The 15,737-nt window shown below is 41.3% G+C and overlaps 1 protein-coding gene across 1 annotated transcript in view; it reads left to right on the top strand.

Annotated features, from left to right (window-relative positions):
* Window positions 1–15,737, top strand: part of LOC311093112 (prolyl endopeptidase) — a 33,772-nt gene that overhangs the window by 3,943 nt on the left and 14,092 nt on the right. The window contains exons 3-9 of the mRNA XM_084130252.1: window positions 746–879; window positions 1,405–1,535; window positions 3,264–3,473; window positions 5,118–5,239; window positions 5,372–5,477; window positions 12,632–12,823; window positions 13,457–13,654. Of these exons, the coding sequence (XP_083986378.1) occupies window positions 746–879; window positions 1,405–1,535; window positions 3,264–3,473; window positions 5,118–5,239; window positions 5,372–5,477; window positions 12,632–12,823; window positions 13,457–13,654 (1,093 nt within the window). The remainder of the gene's footprint in view (window positions 1–745; window positions 880–1,404; window positions 1,536–3,263; window positions 3,474–5,117; window positions 5,240–5,371; window positions 5,478–12,631; window positions 12,824–13,456; window positions 13,655–15,737) is intronic.

Genomic DNA, 15,737 nt, shown 5'->3' with positions numbered 1-15,737 from the left:
ACTTTAAGGAGGTGGAAAAACAAGTTCTTTGTGACATGTAAGATTTATTGTAAAAAGATTTAAATTATGCAAAAGAAAAGGCATTAGAGTCGGTTGTTTTTGTCAATTTTAAGTTTTAATTTAAAATGTTTGCGATTTTAATATAAGTACATGGTTAAATATTTTACCACTTGCTTGAAGAACTTAATATATAAGTAATGCATTGAATAATACGTTGTTTAAATTGTGTTCAAACGTATACGTCTAGTAAAGTATATGTGTACAAAGAGAATGGCAATGCTGACAAAAAAACTTTTTTTAAATAAATGTTGCTGATAACTTCTGGATTTGAAATACAAATAGTGAGTATGTGTTTGTGGTACAGCCGTGGGTCAGTTACGCACTGCAAACGCATCATATGTGAAAGCACTATAGCGCGTGCAGCTCCTGCACCGCATACGCACCGCACACGGAGTATGTGTGAAACGGGCGATAGACTCGGTCCACCATCGCTGCACTGTACACGCACCGCACCTTGAACGGATCGCCGGACCGCATCCGTGTGCAGTGTGAAAGCTCTAACCTGTTAACATGGGTACGGAAAAAAATACGTTCCGCATACGCACTGCACACGGAGTATGTGTGAAACGGGCGTTACCTGGTTTGTTCTTTTCTCCACCCGCGGCCCACATCACCGGAACAAAGAAATCTGCAGAACAGTTTACATATAAACAAGGTGTGTGTGTGTGTTTGACCTTCCCTGCAGATGTTTGTGGAGGAGCAGAATAAGCTGACGATGCCGTTCCTGAACTCGTGTGCCGTTAGAGAACGCTTTCATCAGCGGCTCACCGAACTCTACAACTACCCCAAATACAGCTGTCCTTACAAGAGAGGCCAAAGGTCAGAGACACACACACACGCGCACACACAGACTCACGCACACGCACACACACACTCACGCACAAACACACACTGCTTTACAGTCCTGAACCAGCTTACATGCCTACACTGTATCTCATTCCTCCACTTTACACACTCTGCTGACTATAATCAACTCTGCAACTACGTGAGTGTGAGTGAGTGTGTGTGTGTGTGAGTGAGTGAGAGAGAGAGAGAGAGTGAGAGAGAGTGATAGTGTGTGTGAGAGTGTGTGTGTGAGTGAGAAAGAGAGAGAGAGAAATAGAGAGAGAGAGTGTTTGTGAGTGAGAGAGAGTGTGTGTGTATGTGTGTCTGTGTGAGCACGCTGGTGAATATTAATATTACATATTCTGTATTATATTGCTGTTGCAATTATGTTGTTGTTGCATCAATGCATTGTAAAAATAGCACAAAATAAAATGTCAACTTGGGCAAAATCTGTATGTGATATGAAATAAGTATTAACTTAACTGAATTTAAATACACATATTCAATGTTGTATTGCAGATATTTCTATTCTTATAACGAGGGTTTGCAGAACCAGAACGTCCTGTACGTGCAGAACTCTTTAGACAGTCCAGCGTCGGTGTTCTTCGACCCAAACACACTCTCAGACGACGGGACTGTGGCTCTCAAGAGTGAGTCGTGAACACACACACACACACACACACACACACACACACACACACACACACACACACACACACACACACACACACACACACACTCAGACGACGGGACCGTGGCTCTCAAGAGTGAGTCGTGAACACACACACACACTGCCTCTTCAGTCTTTCCTTGCGTGTCCCGACAGGTTTTCATTCCTGTTTAAAAACACACACAGTATCCAGGGTCAAACAACAAAAACATACATGCATATGGGGGATAATAAGTACATAAAAACACAATTATACTCAATAAAATGATTTTTTAAAAAGATTTTAAAAACATTATATAAGCATTTTGATTCTATAAATAAAAACAGATTATTAAATAATTGAGTTCATAAAAATATACTAATTAAAATGAAAGAATATAGACTTGAAACATTACATAAATAATACTGAAATTTGGTTTCTATGAATGCACTCATGTTCAAAAGTTTGGGGTCGGCTGAGAAAGCCGGAATTTATTTGATCAAAATACAGTAAAAACAGTGAAATATTATTCCAGTGTAAATCAGCTGATTTCTATGTGAATATACAGTAAAGTGTAATTTATTCCTGTGATCAAAGCTGAATTTTCAGCATCATTACTCCAGTCTTCAGTGTCACATGATCCTTCAGAAATCACTCTGATATGATGATTTGATGATCAACAAACATTTATGATTATTATCAGTGTTGAAAACAGATTTTTGTGGAAACTGTGATACATTTTATTTTTCAGGATTATTTGATGAATAGAAACTTCAAAAGAACAGCATTTTTTTAATAGAATCTTTTCTGACATTATAAATGTCTTTACTGTCACTTTTAATTAATTAATTTAGTCCTTGATGAATATAAGTATTAATTTCTTTAAAACAAAAAGAAACAAAAAAACCCTACTGACCCCAAACTTTTGAACGGTCGTGTAAATACATTAATAAATGAATATGCAAAAAGCAATTATACTAATTAAAAATAAATAAAAAAATACTGACATTTAAAACATTCCATACACAAAACTGGAGTTTTTCTGAGATGCATTGAATTATGAAAATCACAGCCTGACTGTATATCTCTTCATTTATGCATTTCTATTTCAGCACGGTAGTTTTCAGGCCATCTGATATTCTGTCTGCAGAAACACATTAAAGCAGATTATTTGCATATATGTGAAACTCGACTACTTTCCCTCATATGGGTAATTCCTGCAGTCTCGCTTGTAGAAATGTGCAGTGTTTGAGGAACCGGTTCTGAGCCCTGAGGGATCTTCAGGAAAATACACAGCTGGAATGTTTGCACTGCTTTAAGGCACATTCATACATGGAATCAAATCAATTAAACTGTGGATGAACACATTTTTATGACTGTAAACCTGACTGACAAGAACTCTGATCTTCCACTCCTTGCTCTCTGAGGTTTATTTTATAGCAGCCGAAGCCTCAATCAAACCAGTCAAACTGACAGTTTTGCTCTTAAATGTGACCACAGAACCAGTCACATGGGTCAGTTTTTTGAAATTGATATTTATACATCATCTGAAAGCTGCATAAATAAGCTTTCCATTGATGTATGGTTTGTTAGGATAGGACAATATTTGGATACAACTATTTGAAAATCTGGAATCTGAGGTAAAATAAAATAACTCTTTTGACTTAAATGATCAAATCTGGATCTGAACTTGTTGCTCATGTGTCCTCTCGGGTTGTGTGTGTGCAGTGGGTCGCCTGTCCGAGGAATGTGAGTATTTTGCGTACGGTCTGAGCAGCGCCGGCTCGGATTGGGTGACGATCCGGTTCCTGAGGGCCGACGACCTGGTCGATCTGCCCGATGTTCTGGAGAGAGTGAAGTTCAGTTGCCTGGCCTGGACACACGACGCCAAGGGAATCTTCTACAACTGCTACCCTCGACAGGACGGCAAAGCTGACGGTGCGACACTGCGATTACACAATATACACAACAGTCTTAAAGCTGGTTCAGTCCTGATGCTCAGTCCCTGTGAAGGCCTCTTCACCCCTGTACAGATCAAACCTGATCCCAGTTCACATTGATACGCAGAAGCAACAAAATATTCTGTATTATGAATTTTTAAGGCCAGACAAGAAATATGTTGAGGTCAATTTGTAAAGAAAGACTATACGCCTGCAGACATTTATATTCAAACACGCATACCTATAGACTGAACACGTGATACGCATGTGAACGCCGTCAGCGTTTTCACAGATTCATGTTTTTGAAGTTTGCGCAGAGATGATAACGCTCTTCAACATTTTTCACCGCTTGCACCTTGGAACCTGTTTCAGGGTTTGCGTTCTCGAACAAACACTGTTGTGTGTGAATGAGTGGCCGGAGCGCGTTAAGGGTTTTCTGTTAGAACGGTGTGTGTTAGCGGCCCCTAAGTTAATAATAACTGATGAACTTTGCAACGGAAGTGAATCAATCAAAACTAACTTTATCTGGACAATAACTTTATTCTAGAGCTGCTGTAAAGCCTAAACAATCTCTGTTACTGTAATCTCCTGTTATCACTGTAAAGCCGATTTGAAACAATCTATATTGTTAAAGCGCTGTATAGATGAAGGAGACTTGACTTGATCTGTGGAAAACTACACGGCTCTCCTTCTTCACTGACATCACTTAGTCAAACCAAAATGTTTTCACTCACACACCTTCAACATTCCTCACATCATCACAGTTTATTCGCTATAATTTAGAAAATGGTGATAAAATATGAGCAGAACTCAGAGTTATGAACTCAGTTGATATTTGACTGGTTTTGTCCGTCCTTCTGTTAGACTGTCTCACACATGAATTATGTTGAATATCTGTCAGCTGTTAAATTTAACTACACAATTAGATAATACCAGTTTAGCTCAACCAATCACCAAGCAATGCTTCATTGTGTTCAGTCTGTGTGTAAAAAGAGCATTAGCAATTAAAGAAAACACACTTCAGCAAAACATGATCAGCTCAAAGTGTCCGAATCATTTCTGGTCCCAAATGTTTATAATGTCACTGGTAGTCTCTGGATGAAGAATATTTGGGTGTAATATGTCTCAGTTTACTTTATTTTGCTCTCCTCACTTACATAAATGAACTATAGTGTCCTGATCACACTAGTGTAAAAATACATTTACTGGAGAATCAAAATGACTGAACATATTAAGTCTTGGTTTCTGAAACAAGATCATGAAAATGAAGTGAGTTTGTGCTTAAAACAAGAACAAATATCAGTCAGTGGAGTCAGAAATATAATCTTTATTCAAAGGGGAAACTAGATTATTTTTATTACTTTGTCAGCAGAGATTTTTTTTCTTGTTTTAAGCAAAATCTCACTTCATTTTTGTATCAAATTTTATTATCTTGTGTCATTTTGCTTCTATCTTGATTTAAGAATGTTTAGGTATTTGTACTGGAAAACAAGACAGAAACACTGAGGAAGAAAATACTTTTTGTATTGGTCTGGTTCCAGTGTGGTACAGTACATGCAACGCCCAACTTTCACAATCCAGACGCTTTGTTTTAAAATATGCAAATACTTCCAGTGATTGGCTTGTGTTATTTCCATCCTAGGCACTGAGACCACAACAAACCTAAACCAGAAACTGTACTACCACGTCATCGGCACGAGCCAATCACAAGACGTCCTGGTGGCAGAATTTCCTGAAAACCCAAAATGGCACAGTAACCTTACCGTAAGTGGACTGCTAATTTACACAAAACCCACTATTCAGGAAGATTACATGATGCAACTTGCCCCCACGTTTCACACAACACCTGTTCTCTTGTTTCATGTGATTCTCTTTCCTCCTGTTGCTGCTGTTTAGGTCTCTGATGATGGCAGGTTTGCAGTGCTGTCCATCACTGAAGGCTGTGAGCCGGTCAACCGTCTGTGGTACTGTGACCTGAACAAGCTTCCCAACGGGATCACAGGTCAGAATACTGGGTCACAGGTCAGAATACTGGGTCACAGGTCAGAATACTGGGGTCATAGGTCAGAATACTGAGGTCACAGGTCAGAATACTGGGACACAGTTCAGAATACTGGGACACAGGTCAGAATACTGGGGTCATAGGTCAGAATACTGGGATCATAGGTCAGAATACTGAGGTCACAGGTCAGAATACTGGGACACAGGTCAGAATACTGGGACACAGGTCAGAATACTGGGGTCACAGGTCAGAATACTGGGACACAGGTCAGAATACTGGGGTCACAGGTCAGAATACTGGGGTCACAGGTCAGAATACTGGGACACAGGTCAGAATACTGGGGTCACAGGTCAGAATACTGGGACACAGGTCAGAATACTGGGACACAGGTCAGAATACTGGGGTCATAGGTCAGAATACTGGGGTCACAGGTCAGAATACTGGGGGAATACTGGGATCAATACTGGGGTCACAAGTCAGAATACTGGGGTCACAGGTCAGAATACTGGGGTCACAGGTCAGAATACTGGGACACAGGTCAGAATACTGGGGGAATACTGGGATCAGAATACTGGGGTCACAGGTCAGAATACTGGGGTCACAGGTCAGAATACTGGGATACAGGTCAGAATACTGGGGTCACAGGTCAGAATACTGGGACACAGGTCAGAATACTGGGGGAATACTGGGATCAGAATACTGGGGTCACAGGTCAGAATACTGGGGGAATACTGGGATCAGAATACTGGGGTCACAGGTCAGAATACTGGAACACAGGTCAGAATACTGGGACACAGGTCAGAATACTGGGGGAATACTGGGATCAATACTGGGGTCACAAGTCAGAATACTGGGGTCACAGGTCAGAATACTGGGGTCACAGGTCAGAATACTGGGACACAGGTCAGAATACTGGGGGAATACTGGGATCAGAATACTGGGGTCACAGGTCAGAATACTGGGGTCACAGGTCAGAATACTGGGATACAGGTCAGAATACTGGGGTCACAGGTCAGAATACTGGGACACAGGTCAGAATACTGGGGGAATACTGGGATCAGAATACTGGGGTCACAGGTCAGAATACTGGGGGAATACTGGGATCAGAATACTGGGGTCACAGGTCAGAATACTGGAACACAGGTCAGAATACTGGGACACAGGTCAGAATACTGGGGGAATACTGGGATCAGAATACTGGGGTCACAGGTCAGAATACTGGGACACAGGTCAGAATACTGGGACAGAGGTCAGAATACTGGGGGAATATTGGGATCAGAATACTGGGGTCACAGGTCAGAATACTGGGGTCACAGGTCATAATACTGGGACACAGGTCAGAATACTGGGGTCACAGGTCAGAATACTGGGGTCACAGGTCAGAATACTGGGACACAGGTCGGAATACTGGGGGAATACTGGGATCAGAATACTGGGGTCACAGGTCAGAATACTGGGGGAATACTGGGATCAGAATACTGGGGTCACAGGTCAGAATACTGGAACACAGGTCAGAATACTGGGACACAGGTCAGAATACTGGGGGAATACTGGGATCAGAATACTGGGGTCACAGGTCAGAATACTGGGACACAGGTCAGAATACTGGGACAGAGGTCAGAATACTGGGGGAATACTGGGATCAGAATACTGGGGTCACAGGTCAGAATACTGGGGTCACAGGTCATAATACTGGGACACAGGTCAGAATACTGGGGTCACAGGTCAGAATACTGGGGTCACAGGTCAGAATACTGGGACACAGGTCGGAATACTGGGGGAATACTGGGATCAGATTACTGGGGTCACAGGTCAGAATACTGGGGTCACAGGTCAGAATACTGGGACACAGGTCAGAATACTGGGGGAATACTGGGATCAGAATACTGGGGTCACAGGTCAGAATACTGGGACACAGGTCAGAATACTGGGGTCACAGGTCATAATACTGGGACACAGGTCAGAACACTGGGGTCACAGGTCAGAATACTGAGGTCACAGGTCAGAATACTGGGACACAGGTTGGAATACTGGGGTCATAGGTCAGAATACTGGGGTCACAGGTCAGAATACTGAGGTCACAGGTCAGAATACTGGGGGAATACTGGGATCAGAATACTGGGGTCACAGGTCAGAATACTGGGACACAGGTCAGAATACTGGGGGAATACTGGGATCAGAATACTGGGGTCACAGGTCAGAATACTGGGGTCACAGGTCAGAATACTGGAACACAGGTCAGAATACTGGGGGAATACTGGGATCAGAATACTGGGGGAATACTGGGATCAGAATACTGGGGTCACAGGTCAGAATACTGGGACACAGGTCAGAATACTGGGACAGAGGTCAGAATACTGGGGGAATACTGGGATCAGAATACTGGGGTCACAGGTCAGAATACTGGGGTCACAGGTCATAATACTGGGACACAGGTCAGAATACTGGGGTCACAGGTCAGAATACTGGGGTCACAGGTCAGAATACTGGGACACAGGTCGGAATACTGGGGGAATACTGGGATCAGATTACTGGGGTCACAGGTCAGAATACTGGGGTCACAGGTCAGAATACTGGGACACAGGTCAGAATACTGGGGGAATACTGGGATCAGAATACTGGGGTCACAGGTCAGAATACTGGGACACAGGTCAGAATACTGGGGTCACAGGTCATAATACTGGGACACAGGTCAGAACACTGGGGTCACAGGTCAGAATACTGAGGTCACAGGTCAGAATACTGGGACACAGGTTGGAATACTGGGGTCATAGGTCAGAATACTGGGGTCACAGGTCAGAATACTGAGGTCACAGGTCAGAATACTGGGGGAATACTGGGATCAGAATACTGGGGTCACAGGTCAGAATACTGGGACACAGGTCAGAATACTGGGGGAATACTGGGATCAGAATACTGGGGTCACAGGTCAGAATACTGGGGTCACAGGTCAGAATACTGGAACACAGGTCAGAATACTGGGACACAGGTCAGAATACTGGGGGAATACTGGGATCAGAATACTGGGGTCACAGATCAGAATACTGGGACACAGGTCAGAATGCTGGGGTCACAGGTCATAATACTGGGACACAGGTCAGAATACTGGGGTCATAGGTCAGAATACTGGGGTCACAGGTCAGAATACTGAGGTCACAGGTCAGAATACTGGGGGAATACTGGGATCAGAATACTGGGGTCACAGGTCAGAATACTGGAACAGAGGTCAGAATACTGGGGGAATACTGGGATCAGAATACTGGGGTCACAGGTCAGAATACTGGGACACAGGTCAGAATACTGGGGTCACAGGTCATAATACTGGGACACAGGTCAGAATACTGGGGTCATAGGTCAGAATACTGGGGTCACAGGTCAGAATACTGAGGTCACAGGTCAGAATACTGGGGGAATACTGGGATCAGAATACTGGGGTCACAGGTCAGAATACTGGGACACAGGTCAGAATACTGGGGGAATACTGGGATCAGAATACTGGGGTCACAGGTCAGAATACTGGGACACAGGTCAGAATACTGGGGTCACAGGTCATAATACTGGGACACAGGTCAGAATACTGGGGTCATAGGTCAGAATACTGGGGTCACAGGTCAGAATACTGAGGTCACAGGTCAGAATACTGGGGGAATACTGGGATCAGAATACTGGGGTCACAGGTCAGAATACTGGGGTCACAAGTCAGAATGACCATACTGGGACACAGGTCAGAATACTGGGACACAGGTCAGAATACTGGGGTCATAGGTCAGAATACTGGGGTCACAGGTCAGAATACTGGGACACAGGTCAGAATACTGGGGTCACAGGTCAGAATACTGGGGTCACAGGTCAGAAATCTGGGGTCACAGGTCAGAATACTGGGGTCACAGGTCAGAACACTGGGGTCATGTATGTATTTGTATGTATGCATGTACTGTATGTATGTATGTGTGTATGTATGCATGTATGTATGTGTGCTATGTGTGTATGTATGCATGTATGTATGAGGCGCCACGTAGGATTTAAATCAAACTTCGCTCATCAATACATACATAACACACGTGCATATACACCTATAAATTACTCGCATATACATGTATACTATTGGATGTTCAAAATACATATATGAAATACACGTGCACACTAATATGAAATCCATACCAATACATATTATGTTAGTCATGAATGCATATACACTTGTGCATAACTTGCATATACATATAAACTTGACGCACGCATACACCTATAAACACTCGCACATACATATAAACTTCCATGCATATACACCTATAAATACTCGCATATACATATAAACTTCCATGCATATACACCTATAAACACTCGCACATACATATAAACTTCCATGCATATACACCTATAAACACTCGCACATACATGTAACTCGATGCGCGCATACACATCCATAAAACACTCGCGCATAAATAAAACGTGGATGCATGCTTTGTGTATATATGTATATGCGAGTGATTTCATATGTGGATGTGCGTGAACTTTTCAGTGTAACCGGAAGGCATTTCAGCGTAACCGGAAGGCATTTCAGTGTAAAAGGAAGGTATTTCAGTGTAACCGGAAGGCATTTCAGTGTAAAAGGAAGGCATTTCAGTGTAAAAGGAAGGCATTTCAGCGTAACCGGAAGGCATTTCAGTGTAAAAGGAAGTCATTTCAGCGTAACCGGAAGGCATTTCAGTGTAAAAGTCATTTGTGTCATTTTGATAGTTTGTTTTCCAATTTGAAATTAAATAAGCATAAACGATAAAACGGCCCCTTTATTTGTTTTTTCGTTTAAAAAAAAAAACCCCGAAAAAACGAGATTTCGGCTTGATTTTTCGTTTTTTTTAGTTCACAGGCAAAAAACGAATAAATGACTTCAAAATTCGTTTTCCACATGTGGGCGGCCTGACACGCCCCCTTCCGCCGATTGGTCAAGCAAGTCTGAGCATGTGACGTCATCAGTTGTCGCTCGGGTCTGTTCAACAAAATAATAGTCCTCTACTATGGCTACAGATTCTTAAACTGTACAGGGCAGGTCCTATTAGGCTTTCTTCTGTGCAACTTTACGCGTTTCACAGAAATCTTTACATCAGAAATATTAATTATTAGTCTGCCACCAGCCTGTTTTATTTAGCTGTGCGGAGTTAAATCTGTGTGGTGAAGCTGCGCTTGACAGCGCCGAGCGGGAGAGGCTCACTGACCAATGTTCAGTCAGCAGTCAGAACTTTTCTTTTAGACGCTCCGTTTTGACACGGGATGGTGATTGCAAATACTGTAATGCCAATCGGCTGAGGGTGGGTACCGATGATGGAGAAATACATTTTTACTGAAACTGTAATCATAGCCGCGACCCGCGAGAATGAGACAGATGATTGACAGGACGATAGCGAAGGCAATTAAAGGTGCTAGATAACTTCTGTTAACAAAAAAATCAATAAAAAAGTGTTTAATATAAGTGACTTTGTCTTTGTTTTATTGTTTTTGTTGTTTTTAATCAAATAATTGTGAACCACAAACTGAGCCTTCGTTTTAAAGGGCAATTTCCAAATATATTTTATTTATTTGTTATAATATGGGTATTTTATAATACAGCATAAATAAAAACAAACACACGTAATATGTATGCCTATAGGCTAAACACCACAGTTTTTTGGTTTTGTTTGTGTGAACTTTTATCCCCAACCATATTTCTTCATGGGCTCCACGCCAGGGGTCACATCAGCACCCCTATACTTCCCATGGTACTAACTGTAATTAACAGTATGCTGACCCAGTTTATATGTAAAATCTTTGGTATATGTAATCTATATGTAGGCTAATATCTAAAACCACTTTACAGTGTGATGGAAATAAACTTTTCTTAAAGCGTGTTGTAGGCTATATCACCACAGATTTATTGGCACCCTTCTATCTGTGTTGTATACTGTAATAGACAATTGTCCTGCAAAATGATGAGATTTTTTGTAAGAAAAACATTGCGAGCAAATGTCGAATTCTTGTTTGAAATATAAATCAACAACGTAAGAGGCTTAGGCTTTTTTTTCTTTTTTTTATTAAAACAAAAAAAACGAATAAAGGGGCCGTTTTCTCGTTTATGCTTTTTTCATTTCAAATTGGAAAACAAACTATCAAAAAGGCAGGTTAATTCCGTGTACGCACAAATGACTTCCTTTTACACTGAAAAGTTCACGCACATCCACATATGAAATCACTTGCATATACATATATACACAAAGCATGCATCCACGTTTTATTTATGCGCGAGTGTTTTATGGATGTGTATGCGCGCATCGAGTTATATGTATGTGCAAGTGTTTATAGGTGTATATGCATGGAAGTTTATATGTATGTGCGAGTGTTTATAGGTGTATATGCATGGAAGTTTATATGTATATGCGAGTATTTATAGGTGTATATGCATGGAAGTTTATATGTATGTGCGAGTGTTTATAGGTGTATGCGTGCGTCAAGTTTATATGTATATGCAAGTTATGCACAAGTGTATATGCATTCATGACTAACATAATATGTATTGGTATGGATTTCATATTAGTGTGCATGTGTATTTCATATATGTATTTTGAACATCCAATAGTATACATGTATATGCGAGTAATTTATAGGTGTATATGCACGTGTGTTATGTATGTATTGATGAGCGAAGTCTGATTTAAATCCTACGTGGCGCCTCATATGTATGTATGTATGCATGCATGTATATATATATGTATGTATGTATGCATGTAATGTATTTATGCATGTTTGTATGCATGTACTGAATGCGTGTATGTATGTATTTATATATGTATGCATGTATGTATGTATGTATGTAATGTATTCATGCATGTTTGTATGCATGTATGTATCTATGTATGCATGTACTGTATGTATGTATGTATGTATGCATGTATGTATGTATGTATGTATGCATGTACTGTATGTATGCATGTATGCATGTATGTATGTATGTATGCGTGTATGTATGCATGTATGTATGTGTGCTATGTGTGTATGTATGTATGCATGTAATGTATTTATGCATGTACTGAATGCATGTATTTATGTATGCATGTATGTGTATATATACACACTCACACCAATATACAGTATATTATAAGATATATATTACGCTGTTATTGAAGGTTTGCTGCCGTGGGTGAAGTTAGTGGACACGTTTGAAGCGCAGTACACGTACATCACCAACGAGGGCACTGTCTTCACTCTACGCACCAACCTGGAGGCTCCTCGTTACCGTCTCATTACCATAGACCTGCAGAAACCAGAGCAGGAGCACTGGAAAACACTCATTCCCCAGCATGAGAAGGACGTCCTGGGTAAGAGAACATCTGGAGAACCCCCAGAAATATCCAGAAAAATAAGAATAAAGGTAGTCGAAACATGGGGTTGATGTTAGACAGCTGCTTATCAAACATTCGGTAACACTTCACAATAAGGTTCATTAGTTAACAAATGCATTAACTAACACGAACCAACAATGAGCATCAATCTTTTGCTTTTCTTTTCTTTTTGGAGAGGCCAGTTTTTACACTGAATATTTTTATTAAGGTAGTTTTATTTTTAAAGGTAAATTTCTGTTAAGACACATACTCTCTATTCTTCATTACAAAAAAGCTATTAAACATTTCCTGTTATTACCCTGGAAATGTTTTTAAGAATTTTAAGAATTATTCTGCCCAACAGAAATTATAATTAATAAATTGTATAGAATTAAAACTAATAATGTGACAAAGTGACATGTTAAAGATTAAAGTTAAAAATATTAATTTGAAATATTTTGGAAACTATTTTCTTAGTATTTAGTCAACATATTTGTGTGAAACTGTCACAAGCTACACACACACGCACACACACACACGCTTCCTCTTCACCCACACTATCATTAACTCATTTCCAATAAAAACGAAAGAGCTGCAGAACGACAGTGTGTGTGTGTATCCGGTGCGCAGGGTTCGTGGAGTGTGTGAACCAGCGCTTCCTGCTGGTGAATTATGTGCATGACGTGAAGGACATCTTACAGCTGTATGAACTAGAGTCGGGGAAACTGATCCGAGACCTGCCGTTAGATGTGGGAACTGTCGTCGGTCTGAGCTGCAAGAAGAAACACGCTGACTTCTTCTACAAGTTTACCTCGTTCACTACACCGGGTAAAGTGCACTAAAACATCTACTACAAGTTCACCTCGTTCACTACACCGGGTAAAGTGCACTAAAACATCTACTACAAGTTCACCTCGTTCACTACACCGGGTAAAGTGCACTAAAACATCTTCTACAAGTTCACCTCGTTCACTACACCGGGTAAAGTGCACTAAAACATCTACTACAAGTTCAGCTCGTTCACTACACCGGGTAAAGTGCACTAAAACATCTACTACAAGTTCAGCTCGTTCACTACACCGGGTAAAGTGCACTAAAACATCTTCTACAAGTTTACCTCGTTCACTACACCGGGTAAAGTGCACTAAAACATCTACTACAAGTTCAGCTCGTTCACTACACCGGGTAAAGTGCACTAAAACATCTTCTACAAGTTTACCTCGTTCACTACACCGGGTAAAGTGCACTAAAACATCTACTACAAGTTTACCTCGTTCACTACACCGGGTAAAGTGCACTAAAACATCTTCTACAAGTTTACCTCGTTCACTACACCGGGTAAAGTGCACTAAAACATCTTCTACAAGTTTACCTCGTTCACTACACCGGGTAAAGTGCACTAAAACATCTTCTACAAGTTTACCTCGTTCACTACACCGGGTAAAGTGCACTAAAACATCTTCTACAAGTTTACCTCGTTCACTACACCGGGTAAAGTGCACTAAAACATCTACTACAAGTTCAGCTCGTTCACTACACCGGGTAAAGTGCACTAAAACATCTTCTACAAGTTCACCTCGTTCACTACATCGGGTAAAGTGCACTAAAACATCTACTACATGTTCACCTCGTTCACTACACCGGGTAAAGTGCACTAAAACATCTACTACAAGTTCAGCTCGTTCACTACACCGGGTAAAGTGCACTAAAACATCTTCTACAAGTTCACCTCGTTCACTACACCGGGTAAAGTGCACTAAAACATCTACTACATGTTCACCTCGTTCACTACACCGGGTAAAGTGCACTAAAACATCTACTACAAGTTCAGCTCGTTCACTACACCGGGTAAAGTGCACTAAAACATCTACTACAAGTTCCCCTCGTTCACTACACCGGGTAAAGTGCACTAAAACATCTACTACAAGTTCACCTCGCTCACTACAACGGGTAAAGTGCACTAAAACATCTACTACAAGTTCAGCTCGTTCACTACACCGGGTAAAGTGCACTAAAACATCTTCTACAAGTTTACCTCGCTCACTACAACGGGTAAAGTGCACTAAAACATCTTCTACAAGTTCAGCTCGTTCACTACACCGGGTAAAGTGCACTAAAACATCTTCTACAAGTTTACCTCGTTCACTACACCGGGTAAAGTGCACTAAAACATCTACTACAAGTTCAGCTCGTTCACTACACCGGGTAAAGTGCACTAAAACATCTACTACAAGTTTACCTCGTTCACTACATCGGGTAAAGTGCACTAAAACATCTACTACAAGTTCAGCTCGTTCACTACACCGGGTAAAGTGCACTAAAACATCTACTACAAGTTCAGCTCGTTCACTACACCGGGTAAAGTGCACTAAAACATCTACTACATGTTCACCTCGTTCACTACACCGGGTAAAGTGCACTAAAACATCTACTACATGTTCACCTCGTTCACTACACCGGGTAAAGTGCACTAAAACATCTACTACAAGTTCAGCTCGTTCACTACACCGGGTAAAGTGCACTAAAACATCTACTACAAGTTCCCCTCGTTCACTACACCGGGTAAAGTGCACTAAAACATCTACTACAAGTTCACCTCGCTCACTACAACGGGTAAAGTGCACTAAAACATCTACTACAAGTTCAGCTCGTTCACTACACCGGGTAAAGTGCACTAAAACATCTACTACAAGTTCAGCTCGTTCACTACACCGGGTAAAGTGCACTAAAACATCTTCTACAAGTTTACCTCGTTCACTACACCGGGTAAAGTGCACTAAAACATCTACTACAAGTTCAGCTCGTTCACTACACCGGGTAAAGTGCACTAAAACATCTTCTACAAGTTCAGCTCGTTCACTACACCGGGTAAAGTGCACTAAAACATCTTCTACAAGTTCAGCTCGTTCAC

Source organism: Abramis brama, assembly GCF_963993115.1.
Source record: "Abramis brama genome assembly, chromosome: 12".
Classification (NCBI taxonomy): Eukaryota; Metazoa; Chordata; class Actinopteri; order Cypriniformes; family Leuciscidae; genus Abramis; species Abramis brama.
The sequence above is the reverse complement of the archived record's forward strand: the minus strand, read 5'-3'. Positions and strand labels throughout refer to the sequence as shown.